Source organism: Cebidichthys violaceus, unplaced genomic scaffold (genome assembly GCF_023349555.1).
Source record: "Cebidichthys violaceus isolate CVI_PGR_0920_01 unplaced genomic scaffold, fCebVio1.0.p SCAF_37, whole genome shotgun sequence".
NCBI classification, from domain to species: Eukaryota; Metazoa; Chordata; class Actinopteri; order Perciformes; family Stichaeidae; genus Cebidichthys; species Cebidichthys violaceus.
The window spans coordinates 958,395-974,447 of NW_027176561.1; the positions used below are offsets into that span (position 1 = coordinate 958,395).

Genomic DNA, 16,053 nt, shown 5'->3' on the forward strand with positions numbered 1-16,053 from the left:
CCTCATATCACTTCTAATAAGGTGATAATTAATCTCTGGTTACCATGTTCTGTGCTAGCCAGTTATCAACACAACTGGTTCAGCCTCAGTAGCCATCGGTCTGCAGTTAGCCGCTGTCCAATTGAGTTAATCCAATTAGGGAAAAGAGGGAGGAACAAAAACAGGAGAAGATAGTGAGCTCTGAATGTGTGCAAATGCCACATGATCATCTCTAGAATGACTATTTTTGCATATGAAGTTGCTGTTAAAAGCTAAAACACTTATTTGCTCTATTCTAAGGATTTTCATAGGAGTAAAGTTACTTAACCACTGGCCTCTCTCACTTCTCTACCTGTACATAGTCCAGGCTTTAGACATGACAATTGGTCCACGTCCTTCCAGCCCTCAGGCCCAAACTTGTGTTTTTTTTTTTTTATTGATGTGGGGCTCTTTGCAGCTTGACTGACCCTTCTCTCTGGTTGTTGTTGTGATTACTATTACATCCTGCTCCCACTGCTCTCCCTCCACAGATGATTGTAAGTACAGCACTCCTGCGTGTGTGTCTGTCTGTCCGTCCACGGTGGTTGGTTCTTTGCTATATGTGGCTGCGATCTTCCCCTGTTTTTAACCCCACATCACACCCTCTCCCTTCTCACAGCCTCTCAGATCTGTCCCAATCTGTCTCTTCTTCTTCTCCCTGTTCTTGATCTTGTTCTTCTTCTTCTTTTCCTCCTCCTCCTTCCTCTTTGTCTTCTTTTTCTTCTCTTCTTTCTGTTCTCTTCTTCTTCTTCTCTTTTTCCTTTTCTCCTTCTTGACCGTCCTCTTCTCCTCTCTTCACCTTCTTCTTCTTCTTCTTCTTCTCCTCTCCTTCAACACTGTCTCTCTTCCGAGAAGACAGAAGCATGGTGCATTCCTGACTGGTTCTGATAGGTCCCACAACCCTTTCAAAAGTCTCCACCAATCAGTGCCCCCCTCTTCTGCTGTCTCTTCTTCCCGAACACTCTCCTCAAACAGGAAGTGGTACTCCTCTCTTGCGCCTGGTGTTGCCTTGTTTCTTCTCATGCATTGTTTCCTTATACTGGGACTCTGGTGGGGTGACTCTGATCTCTCGGTGGCTTGGTATCTGGTGTCCTGACCCTCCCCCACCCCCACCCCACGCCCCTCTCCCTCCCTCCACTGTCCCCACCTTTCCCACCTGTTTGAACTGTGTCCCCCTCCACCGCCCACTGTGGGTTTGTTGCTTGCATCTGATCTATTTCAACACTGCAGTCTTCTCTCAGTATACTGTACAACACTGTACTGTATGTCTCTGCAGACCTGTCGTGTTGGTCTGTCCTGGTTTGATTTTATGTTCTGTCGTTACCATGATGATTGTGATGCTGGTATCGTGTCACTGGTCTTGATGAACAGAACGACGTTTCTAACGAGACGTTATCGGTTTGACTCTTAATGTCTTTGACTCGTCTATTCCAGGGTGTAGTTGATAATGCAGTGCTGCACAGGAAAGTGATGTGTTTTCTAATGAACAGAATTGATGTGTGTTTCTTGGTTAACGTGATCTGCAGCGCTTATTTATTGTTAACCTTCAAGTGTAACCAGTGGTGAAGGAAGTATTCAGTTCCTTAACTTCAGTATAAAAAAAGAACTCCATAAATAAGGAATTTGGAACTAATCCATTATATGTCAAATTCCTGTTCTGAAAATGTACATAAGTAAAAGTACATAAGTATTATAAGTAAAATGTACTCAAAGGCTAAAACTAAAAGTACATATTTGGCAGAAAAATTGCACTTTTTGATTATTTAATATACTGTTGGGTATAAATATATACAATATTTATGCTACACAACAAATTTCATTAATGATCATATGGTACCTCAAAATTAGAAGTAGTAATCTCAAAGATTTTCATTTAAATAAATAATAAAATGCTGTTAAAGTCAATATCCATTGCGGAAGGAGATAACATAATCGTTTTACCGCATACTGATGAAAGTATTGCAATATTAGAATTTTTATATATTTTCAGTATTACAAACCGGGTGTCTGTGGTGGCATTCCCGTAAATAATGCTGTACTTCTGATTGATTCAGAATTTCTAATTGTGTGAGAACAATGCAATTGTGCTTTGAGTTCAAAAATCTGGAGACTTTATGTTGATACATGAGCTTACATTTTTCAGAATTGTGTGCATAGTTACATTTTTGTGTCTATACAGTGGAGAAAAAATGAACTACCTAGTTTTTAATACTGCAAATATATAAATATTGCAATACTTTCATTATTGGGCTAAAGGTTCAATCGCCAATTGTACTACCTGTCATTTAAACTGTTGTAGGATTATTGAGTAAATGCACATTTCACCACTGAGTGCAACAGTTGAATGAATGAAATCTGACCTTGAATATTCTGAGTTGTATCTGATCTACTTTTAAAGGGATAGTTTGACTTTTTGGGAACTACACTTATTTGCTTTCTTGTCAAAAGTTAGATACGAAGATTGTTTGAGTTTAAATCTTTTTTAACTTCAAGTTTTTAAGTTTGAGATTATCATATCTGTGCTTTCAGTATGGAGCGAGCGCCAGGAGTTAGTTAGCTTAATTTAAAGACGAGTGGTGGAGGGGAAACAGCTAGCCGGGCTTTCCCCAGTTCAAAAATCCAACTACCAGCACCTCTAAATGCTCACCAATTAACATGTTATATCTGATTCGTTTTTTCTCTACACAAACCCGAACGTTTAAATCAACTATTGTGGATTGAGAGTTACGCCCACTAACTATTTCTTGGCGGCAGCAGCCGGGCACAGTGCCTAAATAGAGCCTTGACACGGTTGCGTCACACGTAAAATCACATCCTGTCACTTTTACACTCCGTTTGTGTAAGGATCAAACAAACAAGACATAATGTGTGTATTTGTGAGCTGAGAGATGGAGTGGATAAAGCCAAGCTAGCTGTTTCCCCTTGTTTCCTGTCTGTATGCTAATACAAGCTAATCATCTCCCTGCTCTAGCTCTGTGCTAGCACAGATATCTTCTCATCTAAATCTGCATAAGAAGGCAAATAAATGTGGACAAAATGTTCTGTTTTATCAGCATGCATTTACTCCTGTCAGCATGTATGCTGTTCTTGTTCTGCCAACCGGCAATCTGTTGTCTGATTTTGTTGGTTTGGAGGCAAAGCTTATTAGCTAACTGAAAGGAGGGGACATCTACAGCAGTGACGAGTATGCTCATTTCTTTCTTTTCTTTCAACATTTTGCACGTTTGCACTTAAAAGGCTTATTCTCATGTAGCCAATGAGAGTGAAGTCAGACTGCAGGGACTGGCCACTGCTTGAAGTATTAACCACATGCTCTCTTTCCAGGGGAGACTGAAGAATGCTTCTCACAGTGATGTAAGGACTAAACCCCTTTAGATCAATGTGTCTTGTCTCTCTCCTTGTCTTCTCTACGTGTCTCCGTCTATCTCCCTCAGCTCGCCAGTCAAACAAAGCAGTGGAAATATTGATTTTTCACTTTTGTTTTTGCACAACGTTCCTCTATAGTGCTGTTTATATGCTGTGAGAAATGCTGTAGCAGTAGCTGCCTGCACTCCCAGCCAAACCGCAGGTCATACACTCAAATCTACATGCAGACATTTGCGGCTCAAACGCACCACAAACCGCCAGTCAAGGAGGTCAATCGTCACTTAAACGATAAGCTGTTTTGTTCATTTCTGCAACACAGAAGAAGAAAAAATATGCCGGGGTTCAGCTGCAAGTTGCATTGCAAGTCATAGCGGCCGAGCTTCCCGAGCCTCATTCTGGAAGTGAAGTTTGGCACTTTGACCTGCAGCTTATGGTGCATTTTAGCCGCAAAAATGTGCTCGTAGGGTGAGAATATTTGGCATAACATAATTGTTTTCATCGCAGCAGCCCCATGAAATAAAAGGCCCAACTATCTACCTTATTTTCTGTAGGTTTAACATAGTGTAGCAGTGGCGGGTGGCTGGATTTCTCTCACATGACCCTGTCAGGCTTTGTTTGCCTGAAATACAGTAAATACAGTTTAAATGTGACACATCACAGTTTCAACAGTGCACACTAGCTTAATTTTTATATTTGAATTAATCTATAACGTTTTGTTTCTAACATTGTGCTGTTGCTTGTAAGAATATTTCTACTCTCTAGCCCCATACAGTCAGTATATAACAAGAGCTTTTTTTATGCCTAAGGCTGTAACCAAAGATAGGATTAAAAGTGCAGTCAGTAGCACTTAGTGATATATTTGCGCACCAGAGTATTGCATTAGGCTGGACATCCAGTAAATACCTGCGTACCCCACAGTGCAACTGCATAGCTGCTACGTGTGTGTGTGTGTGTGTATGTGTGTGTGTGTGTGCACATGTGTGTGCACACGTATGTGTATGCACGTGTGTGTGTGTGCACTTGTGTGTGTGTGCACTTGTGTGTACATGAATGCACGAGTGTGTCTTCTTTCTTACCCTAACTACGAGCTGAGCCACTTTCCCTTCTCTTTGTACTGACATGTCTCTGTGTGTGTGTGTGTGTGTGTGTGTGTGTGTGTGTGTGTGTGTGTGTGTGGATTTGTGCAGCGGAGTGTAATGTTCTGGAATGAATAAAACACAGATAAGTGTGATAACAGCACTTGAAGGTAAAAAGCACCTTGATATCTGTAAAGCGGCTTAGAGTGACTGTTTGTGAATGTGTGTGTCCTCTGTGTGACACTAAGCCGTTTACTGCTGCCCTGCATTGTCCTGATAATAACAATACTCCTCTCTACCTTTCCTCCATCTGTCCTGCTGTCTTTTCCAGGGCACTCAGCTCATCTTTAATGCTGCCAAGGAGCTGGGACAGCTGTCCAAGCTGAAGGTACAGTATGTTTTTACACCGTTATGCTCTGGGCCCGACACCAGTGCGTCAGATCAAGACTCTTAATTGCCTAGAAAAACGAGACAGATGATATGAATAGACAGGCGTGCGTCATTTTGGTCTGTGCTTCTATTGTTGTCGTCTTCAGGAGCACATGGTTCGGGAGGAGGCCAAAGCGCTCAGCCCTAAGCAGTGTGCTGTGATAGAGCTGGCCCTGGACACCATCAAGGTAAAACACTTTGCTATATGTATGTCTGTCACTGTCTGGAGCCACCTTAAATGTTTCACCATAAACAGGTTTGGCTAGTGGAAATTACAGTAAACACATTGGTTTTAAAATTCATATTTGCATTTGAGGTTTTCTCCAAGGATGTGGTGTATAATAGTCCAACCTTTAAGACTTTGAGCTTTCCCTTTTTTGGCTTTACAGCTCTGTGATTTATTTGTTTAAGTTACAGAAAACTTAATTTAGACACATGTTTGTACGATAACTATATGTGCATGTGAGTGATGTACTAGGCAAAGACCTTTAACAACAACAAAAAACATACAGGGACCAAATCCCTGTATGGGCAGTATGGCTGTTTCAATTAGATGCAAATAAAATCAGTGGTGACCATGGAAACCAGACCTCCAGGTGAGAGCATGTTCCCTTTCTGGAGCTGTTTTCACCTGTGGAAAAAAATGTACCAGACAGGCTTAAAACTCAGAGATTGAACTGGGACGTAATACTTTTTTTTTTTTTTTAAAGTAGGTAAAGAAAGAACATTTTCTATAATTAACACTTATTAAGCTACACTGGATTTTAACCATTTTGAGATGGTTAATTAAAGAGAAATAAGACATATTTAATATGGACATTTAATTCCAAAAGCATCTCTTTTATAAGATAACTCGAACATCCGTAGAGCAAGGGCACAGAAATGATTCGGAGGATGTAGAGCTGGAGAGAGGCCCTGTGACATGCCAGAGATTATGTACATATTTAATTAATGCAAGCTGTTGGTGGTGGATCCACAATTTGTAGCAACTCGTTCTACAGAGACAGAAACCATCATCACTGTTAAAGTTTGCAAGCAGGATTAACGTTTTTAATTAAGGCTGCAACTAACAAGTATTCCACAACTTTTTTTTAATGTATCATTTGGCTATAAAACATGAGAAAAAAATGCCCATCACAATTTCATTGAGCCTAGAAAATGTCTTGTTTTGACCAACAAACCTAAGTCTTGTAATTTTGCTATAACATAATACAATAAAAAGGAGCTTATTCTCACACTGTAGAGCCTAGATCCATTAGCGTGAGCATTTTTGCTTGAACAATAAGGATTAATCAACTATCAAAATAGTTTTTGAATCATTTCCTGTCAATCCACTAACAGAATAACCAACTGTACTTTGGAACAAACTACCTGAGTAGATTAGGCTTGCCAAATCTTTTCATAAAAGTGCTATAGGTTAATATTATTATTTTTTATTATTATCAATAGATTAATCGTTGCAGCTCTAAATTCTTGTGTAAACATTTTGAATCCTTTTTCTCAGTTGAAGAAGTAAAGTGCCTTCTCTTCTTAAAGAATCTTTTGCAGCGATGAGTTAACAGCTGTCTTCTACTTTGTCTGCCTGTCTTTGTGTGCGTTAGCAATATTTCCATGCTGGTGGTGTTGGTCTGAAGAAGACTTTCCTGGAGAAGAGTCCTGACCTCCTGTCTCTCCACTACGCCCTGTCCCTCTACACGCAGGCGACAGACAAACTCATTCGCACTTTTGTCCAGTCACAGAATGCACAAGGTAAAATAATTGTCTTTGGGAGATCTTTGAGTCTCTTTATTTCCAGTATTTTCATTTCCCAAGTGTGAAGTTAATGTCTAATGCTACTTAATTCTGTTATTGAGATCAGCATATCTCTGTTTCTACCCTCCCCTCTCAGAGGAGCCACCCTACTCGGTGTCTCCCACTCCTCTGTTGATGTTAGGGTTTCCCAAACGTTGAACTCTATATCCTGAAAATATCTCACGTGCTTTGTAGAGCATGAAGTCGAGGCTGTAGCTGCACAATATTTTCTCTCTGCTCTGAAATTCGGAGTCTCCTGGAAGCCAGCCTTGAGAAACACGCAGACTTTTCTTTACATGATCTGACAGCTATTTGCAATGAAAAAAAGAAATGCCCGCCCCCTCTTTTCTCTCGCTCTTTGATTCTGTTGCTCAGCCTCCATCCTACCGTCAGATGGCTTCATAACAGCCATCGTCTTTGTGGAAGCGCTGATGGCTGACACGCTGTCCCTGGGCGCCGCTGGTAGAAATGCCATGATCGTTTAGAATTAATTAGCAAAAATGCCATGTTGTTTTTGCAGCATACCTAGGTCCGGTTTGCAGCAGAAGATCTGTGTGTGATTTGACAATGTTGCAGGATTTCACAGAAGATCTGAAGAATTACAACGAGCTGATTTGATTAAAATAACAATGTGTCTATCAGGATCTCTCCCATCTTTAGACTTATAAATGTTGGTCTGTGTTTCTACTCTGTAAACCTCATATTTCTACGTGTTTCTTCTTTCTCTGTCTACCCCCTCCTTCTGCCCCGTCTGTGGGCCAGTGTTCGGCGGGAAGGGGGTGAGGTTCACCACTAGTGAGGATGTTTACCCAGACAAGGGTATGTGGCATTCAGGCTCAGGGCCTGAGACATCCAGGACTACCGGAAAGCCTCCAGACCAAAGCCCAACTCCCTCCACCCTCCACCCCACCCCATGTGCATCCCAAAACCCCCCTGCCTGCTCAAACTCATCCCAACAAACAAATGCAATGCACAGATTGAACATCTTTTTCTATCTCTGCCTTTTTGCACACACATACGCATACATGCCCACCGCAACTATAAGAACATAGACTTTATGCATTCATGCATGTAATGTACACACTGATGTCTGTATGTACGGAACTGCACTGAATACATACGCCATGGACTGTATGTATGAGCAGACACTAAAGCATGATGTGCTGACATCAGACAAAAAGAATAGAAATGCATTAAAGTGTGGAGGAATCCTGATCCAGCATGATGTCACCCAGAGAGGGCCAAGCAAGCGTGTGTGTGTGTGTGTGTGTGTGTGTGTGTGTGTGTGTGTGTGTGTGTGTGTGTGTGTGTGTGTGTGTGTGTGTGTGTGTGAGAGAGGAAGAGCGAGTGACTGAGCAGAACCAATGTGACTGAGTGAGACTGTCTTTAAGGTTGTTGAAGCAGAAGCACAGTGTATTGTCTGTCTCCGGCGAGGAAGATGGAGAGGAAATCCTTTCCGCCCCCCCCCGACGTCACAACCCCCGCCACTGTGTTTGAAGTTAAAGACGCTGAAGAAGAAGAAGAAGGAGAAGAAGAAGAAGAAGAAGAAGAAGACTAGATTATGTAGAGCGATGATGGCTGTTCAGTTTTGTCTGGGAGGGCTCCCTGTCCTCGCCTGCTCTATCATCACACATAAACACATTCAAACACACGCATAGCTCCCACGTGCAGCGCGCCTCGCCCTACAGCAGTGATGAGAGAGGGTGCTAACCCCCCCCCCCCCCCCCCTCCCCCCTCCACAGATTGAGCCAATCAGAAACAGTCCCTCAGGTCAGGTGGTCTGATTTCTGTCACTCTAGATTAGCATCCAAAGATGTGACTCCTGCTCACAAGCACTTACACAGGATGACTTCATTTGACGCTGCACAAGCTCCAGCACACTGACAGTCCTCTTGATGAACATCAGTGGTGTATATAAAGTGGTAAAGGCTCCAGTAAGAGACTTAGAAAAAAGATATTGCATACCAAGTTGTGTTGGACAGAAGCCAAGGAGAAACGTATAGAAGCAGTATAAGCACGAAAGCAAATACTTAAAATCTTAAATTTCCAGTAGGTGATTTCATGTTTTGCAATTTCAAAAACTTTCCTTTATTTTTATGGGTTCACAAATTCAAGTCATTCAAGGGTTTTCAGTGACATATCTGAGCTCCTCTATCTTTGATCACATGACTGACAGAGCATAACCTGATTGGACTGAAGTCTATTTCATTGCGACTTCTCAATTTTACCAGTTCAAAATGAGCTACTTGATTTTTTTTGTTGACTTTTTAGATTCAAAAGTTATGAATTTAAATAAGTCGGCTCTTATTTTGACGATTAGATTTTCTATTTGAATTTGTGATCCATAAAAGAATCTTTACATTTTTTTCTTATTATTGCATAACTTTCCTTCTGGAAATACCAAAGACACCACACACATTTAGACAGATGGTTTTCAAAGTTAAATATTTCATCGTTAGTGGTTACATTTTCCAGTTAGGTATTCATTATCACAGTCCCGTGGAGGTAAAGAAAACAAAGTAGTGCGTCTTCAGCCTGCCCGCCAGCTGCTGGATGCTCTTGACTGTAACAAGGATGCAAATTAGCTTCCTGCCAAGCGAGCGGCTTTCACTGGAAAAAAAACAATTTCCAACCAGAGTAGATGATTAGAGCAGGATGACTGATCGAGGCTCAGTAGACTTTTTTCTTATTAACTCGAATGCTGCTGATCAGTGATGACTGTGCTACCTGCAGGCTATGAGCTGCATTTTTTGTAATAGAAATAATGAAAGGTCAAGATGTTTCGACGCTATTCTTAGTACAAGTTTGAGATTTATCGTCTCTTCTGGATACAATTTTCAATATGGTAGAAAAATGTGCACCTATTGAAGAAGAAAAGCCTGCGTTTTCTTGGCAAAATCTTCCTGCCTCCCAGCCAGCAAAGTTTGTTTCTCATCTTTTATGGAAGTCCTCCATAGAGTAGACCGGGCCAGATGGATGACTGCTGCTCTCTTTGGTCCTGTTGGCAGCGAGACCAACAATCCCATAATGCTCCCTGGAGAGCTGCATGCCAGGAACACTCTGCCGTCTAACTCCCACAGACACCTTGTTTCGTGGGCGGCTGGTTGAAAACACAAACAGGCTGCTGGTCGTCGCCACAAAGCTACCGTTGACAAAGTGAAGACATTAATTAAAACACTGAAAATTGATGTCCATCTGTCGCCGTATCCTTCTGGAGTTGTATGTGGATCTCAACCACTTGTTCACATGCAGCACAAAACAACACACACAGGCACTGAGGACAGATCTGTCCATCATCTCCCTCCCAGACAAAAGAGTTGGAGTCTGAGTGGAGTCATCACTGTCTTCTGTACTCTAAAACAGTCTTACAGCTAGAAGTTACATTGAACCAAAACAAATTTGTGTTAATCATTTGCTATCCTAGTTAAATTAACAAGATTATAAGTACAATTTGAGAACTGTCATTGGATTATACTTATATAGCCAAAAATCACAAATCACATATTTGCATCAAAGGGCTTTACAACCAGTACTGCATTCAACTATTCTTGCTTAAATTTCACTTTGAGGTCTCGCAGACATGCAATAATGTCCAATGTATAGGGTAGATAGAAACTACACTGTGGAGACACGTAATGACAGCATTAGTTTAATGGCGTTTGAGAAGTATGGATGTGGAACTTGACTTGAATTTGAGTCCTTCAGACTGTCTTCACACAGCTTTATTGAGAGGGTTGGGTATCAGTAGTGCCGTCCTTCACCAACAGATCAGAGAGGCTGAGCTGCTTCTCTCCCTCCGTAAAGTCCTTTCCCTTTCTTGTCCCTCCTCTTGCCATGCTTGGGTAAAAGTCTTTACCAAGGAATGGGTGTGTCCACCTGTCTAGATCCATCTGAGCATGTCCTGACCCGATCTATGTCGGGGGGTACCACACTTTCAGTTGACCTTCTCTCCTGTCTTCTTCTCAGCCTCTTACTAACCACCCTGCATCCTAACAGACAACTTGCATCTATGAGTGGGCACTAATTACTATCCTCACTGAATCCAAATTATTACCTCTCAATTGTTGAATCGTTAGACAGAATGTCTTACTGGAGAAAATAATACAGCTTTTAGGATCAGTACAAATGTTTCCATGATTTGATGTACTATAGTTGTCCTGCATTACAGAGAATGGTATTACTACCTATATTCAAAATGTATGCCCACTCATAGCAGCTCTGTCTGATTGTCCACTTCCAGACCACAACATATGCACAAGCAGATCACTATGCCTTATTGTAAGCCCTCCTGTTACACAGTGAATGCTTTAGTATATGGACCTGTCAATATTCTGTGTAATATCCAAAAGGTTACAGTCAAATCCATTTCAATGTTCTCTTTACAAATTTGAAATGGAATTGGTCTGTAGCCTTTCAAAATGAGGAGGACAATTTGGGCACAGTGGTTTGTGTGAGTGTTTGGTCTGTGATAGGAGCACCAAGAGTCTGTGTTTCCACGTTTAAAGGAATTAACGATGCCCTCTCTCTGCCGGTCCTCTCAGGCTCTGGTGTGGACGATGCCGTGGGAGAGGTGTCCATCCATGTGGAGATTTTCACTCATCCCAACACCGGAGAGCACAAGGTCACAGTGAAAGGTAAAGGAAAATCTGTACTGGACTATGCCATTTAAATCAACTACGTCATTCATAAAAAATCTCATAAAATAGTTGTAAAAATGTTGTAGTATAGTATGTCATGAAAATGTCTCCAAAAAAGTCATAGTATAATATGCCATAAAAATGCCGTATTATAGAATGTGATAAAAATGACAGTATAGTATGTTATAAAATGTCTTTAAAATGTCATAGTACAGTATGTCAAAAAAATTATTAAAAAGTCATAATATATAGTAGGTCGAAAAAAAACATAGTCTAGTGTGTTGAAAAGAAATGAGAAAGTCATAGCATACAGTAGGTTGTCGAGAAAAGTAACAGTATAGTATGTAAAAAAAATGTCATAAAGTCATAGTATAGTATGTCGAAAAAAGTCATAGTATAGTCTGATGAAAAAAGACATAATACTATAGTATATGTCATAAAAATGTTATTAAAAAGTTATTGTATAGTCATGAAATGTTATAAAAACGTCATAGAATAGAATGCAATAAAAAGTCATAACAAATGTCATAGTATGTCATTAAAAAGTCATATTATAGCATATCATAAAAATGTTTCTTTCATAGCTTATTTTGACAAGCAACTGAATATGAGACCTGAGGGAGAGCCAGTATTTTCTTCTTCATAATTCTCTGTTCACTCTCGATTTTTGTCACCGCTCCACATTTTCACACATTTCCTCCACATGAATCTTTCTCTCTCTCTCTCTCTCTCTCTCTCTCTCTCTCTCTCTCTCTCTCACACCCACACCTTCCCACTCTCCTCTTCCCCTCCATTTCCTCTCCCTCCATCTCTCTCTCTGTCTCAGTTGTGGCTGCCAATGACCTGAGGTGGCAGACGCAGGGAATATTCCGGCCATTTGTGGAGGTGTATATCATCGGCCCTCATCTCAGCGACAAGAAGAGGAAGTACGCCACCAAGTCGAAGAACAACAGTTGGGCTCCCAAATACAACGAAACCTTCACTTTGTGAGTAACACTCCTGATGATGATTGGTTGTGTTGTTCTAAGGTTGGAGACGATGTCTGAACAGATTGACTCTCTTCTCTTCGCTTGCAGCACCCTGAGTAGCGAGGTGGGTCCTGAGTGCTACGAGCTACAGGTGTGTGTGAAGGACTACTGCTTTGCACGGGAGGACCGCACCGTGGGCATGGCGGTCCTGCAGCTGAAGGACATGGCCTCCAAAGGCAGCGTCGCCTGCTGGCTGCCGCTGGGTAAACGCATCCACATGGACGAGACGGGCCTCACCGTCCTGCGCATCCTCTCCCAACGCAACAACGACGACGTGGCCAAGGAGTTCGTCAAGCTCAAGTCGGACCAGCGCTCTGCAGAGGAGGGCCGCAGCTAAGAGACACGACGGAAAAAAAAATGGACCCATCTGAAGCTCAATCAGACGCCTGCCACCTACTGCCCTGGAGCTCTACTGAGCCACCGCTAGCCACTGCCCTGCTGATCCAAGTGTTGTAAAAGCACAGATATGTCAACAGTCACCACACATCCAGTGCTGTAAATACATTCATTTTCAGTCGAAAGTACACAGTGCTAAACAAATCATCACTCATTTTCTTCTTTATTGTTGCAAATACAATTACCCATCCTTTGGGTGAACAATACATAGAGTTTAATCATGACGCATGTGTCTACTTTCCTCGGTCCGTAGAGGTGAGTCATGCCATTTCACACACACACGCACACACACACACACACACACGCACACACACACACACACACACCCCTCATTTGACTGGTCATGGTGAGAAATATCTTGTAGCCTTTTAATATTTTGGGCTTCTTCTCGTCCCTTCCCTGGCCTGCACCTGCTCAGAGAAGGGACGGCAAGTGCCAGCAGATAATCGCTGATTATACGCCAAGACCAGCCCGAAGCACAACAGGACCAAGTGTCCGACTGACCCATTACAACAGCAACGACGGCTGCAAGGCCTCAAACATTCCAGATATTGGGCGGGGGGGGGGGGGGGGGGGGGAAGCACTATTTAGTTAAGATGATTTTTATTTACTGCTCTCTTCAAAATTATATTTATATTTAAATAATTCTATACATCATAATATATATATACTATATGAAGGACATATGTAAAGATATATACAGGATTATTCGATGGACGTGTGGTCTTTGAAAGATTGTCCTAGTCTGTCTTTATGTCCGTCTACCCTGTAACAGAGCACACTGCCTGACACCCTTAATGCCTTCTGTCTCGTTTACCCTTGTGCGTATGTCTCCTATATAGCGACTGTAAAAGAGATTAATCCGATGAAAACACACCCTCAAGCACTGTGGTTCATCAGTATGCGTGTGAGAATGTCCAGGTGTGAATGCATAATCTGCGTATCGAGCACGTGTGGAGCTCACGATGTGCGAGTGTGTTTGTACGTTGTTCTAATGTTGACCTCATGTAGCCGCCCGTGTTGCCTGTTACCTGCAAAATGTAATCACAGAAAGCCATCACAAGCAACGAACATCACACGGAGAGGGGGGGGGGAGGGGGTGTTCATATTCCGATTATGGGAGGATTTTCAAAGTGTCTTTTACTCCAGGGGATTAAGCGTCCTACATGTCATGTCGTGTTACTGTAAACATTCCCAACAGCCCTCTACTGGGTGTGTGAGAGGTGCATGATAGGAGAGGAAGGAAAAACTTGACTGCCACTTCCTTTTCTTAAAGGAAAAAAAACGATTTGCCAAATCAAAACCTGCATGTAATTTACACCATAAAAACCTGAGATCCTATTTTGCAAAAGCAACATGCGTTAAAGGAAAAAAAAAATGTTCCCGTGGGACAGCACAGATCTGTGATGATCTACCGCCCACGATCCTGCTGCAGGTGCTGTAACCTTGCTCTCTGATACCGAGAAGCCAGGCCTCTGCTGCCATTTAAAAAGAGGGGCTACAGCTTGGTAGAGATGCAGTGTGAAAATCTGGAAGCACAGGGTCTTTGATGCACCCCATAATAACACATTTATACTTTATTTTTTAGTAATCGTTTTGTTGAATGACAGGAATTACACGTCAAGGCTTCGAAATCATTCTACAGCAAAATTCACTTCTTTGATCTAGAGTTTGATTTCATGTGAAATGTTTTTAATTGATTGTTGCCTGTCCAGCATGTCTCTTAATTCAACCTATATTTTTATGAATGCCCTTTAAAAAAAAAAAAAAAAAAAAAAAAAAAAAAAAAAAAAAAGGTTGATTGGTTTATTATTTATCTATAAGAAGTATGTTTGTTTGGAAAACAAAGTTTAACAACAGGGTATTTTGCTTGTTTGTTTTTTTTCTATTCCTGCCTCTTTTTTTAAGTCCCCCCCCCCCCAAAAGCACCTGATCATAAATTGATAATTCAACAGGCCCCCTCTTTTGAACAAGGTGTAAGAACTGAACTCTATGCATCTAATCTATAAGAACCTATGTAGATGAGTCGTTTTTTTGAAGCAGTCTTCTAATGTTTACATTGTGGATTATCCTTATTATATCAGCACAAGTGTTTGTCTGATATGTTGTACATGCTGTCTCTATTGTAATGGGCCAAATATCACAACGGTAGTAGAGCTGATTAGAGACTGGAATTTGTTTGTACAGCTTTTCAATGCTGAGGAAACTAATCTGAAACGGAGAGATTGATCGATTGTTGTTGTTGTTGGCCGTTGTAAATAGCTCGGATGTAACAAACACATGTCAGCCTATATGTGAGGTGAAGTTTGCTGCTCTTTTGTAGACTTGAATATTTGCGCTGAGTGACTGGGCAGTTGGGGATTATGTGTATTGGTGCCCAATCTGGATATGTAGCTATTAATGAAAGATATAGGACGGCCTTGTACACACTGGAGAAGAGCTCTGATCACTTCATGGGCTCGATTAGGAGCCGAATAAAAACACAGAAAACTATCCACCTAAGTAATCTAAATCCAAACACTCTCTAGTGTGTACAAAGCTTTTCTATTCGAGGGAACATCGGCACAGTCTTTTAAATACAGGTTACTCAACTGTCACATAGCTGGAAATGCCACGAAAAAAAAAAAAAAATCTTTATTTATTGCTGTTGACAATGATACTTTAGTCTCCTCCCTCAGACGCTCAGTTTGCGTGTTTGGGTGTTGGAGCGCACGGGAATGCACACAGAAATGAAGGACGAGGATTAAATGTAGAAGCACAATGAAAAGCACACAGACAAAGAGCAGACAGACGTGCATGATCTGTTCTGTCGAGCTGAGCGGGCCACACAGACAGACCGCTGCACAGCGACGCCGGTCCTGTACTTCCACAAAAAGGTGCATGATGGGAACAATAAAACAAAAAAGAAAAAATGTATTGTGCCAGCACGCATAATTATTTGATGTTAATTGCCAATTGATGTCTCCTTTTATTTTGATATTTCATTATTGTTTTCTATTTTTCAAATGTTTGTGAATATATAAATATGTATTACTGATGATGTGTAGTGGTACAAAGTACTCGCATGAGGATTTTTTTATACACAAGATGTTTCTAATTTTTTGCGTTTTTTTTATTCTGGTTGTTCTTATTGGGGGTTGAGGTGACTGGGACTGCAGTCTCATTGTGTTTCTGCTTCCAATAAAATATGAAAAGAAAAACCTTTCATCTCATTTCTTCATGATCAAACTGTGCTGAGATATAGCTGCACCTATGCACAGGCTGATCCGCTGATTATTAATAGAGTCATTAAACACCTTCTGGAACTTATTT

At 41.3% G+C, this 16,053-nt stretch overlaps 1 protein-coding gene across 1 annotated transcript in view; it reads left to right on the plus strand.

The window, feature by feature from the left end:
- Nucleotides 1-16,046, plus strand: part of unc13a (unc-13 homolog A (C. elegans)) — a 47,038-nt gene extending 30,992 nt beyond the window's left edge. Inside the window, exons 35-41 of the mRNA XM_068725968.1 lie at nucleotides 3,343-3,372; nucleotides 4,792-4,848; nucleotides 4,997-5,077; nucleotides 6,491-6,638; nucleotides 11,222-11,314; nucleotides 12,144-12,303; nucleotides 12,394-16,046. Of these exons, the coding sequence (XP_068582069.1) occupies nucleotides 3,343-3,372; nucleotides 4,792-4,848; nucleotides 4,997-5,077; nucleotides 6,491-6,638; nucleotides 11,222-11,314; nucleotides 12,144-12,303; nucleotides 12,394-12,682 (858 nt within the window). The 3' untranslated portion in view covers nucleotides 12,683-16,046. The remainder of the gene's footprint in view (nucleotides 1-3,342; nucleotides 3,373-4,791; nucleotides 4,849-4,996; nucleotides 5,078-6,490; nucleotides 6,639-11,221; nucleotides 11,315-12,143; nucleotides 12,304-12,393) is intronic.
- The last annotated feature ends 7 nt before the right edge of the window (nucleotides 16,047-16,053 follow it).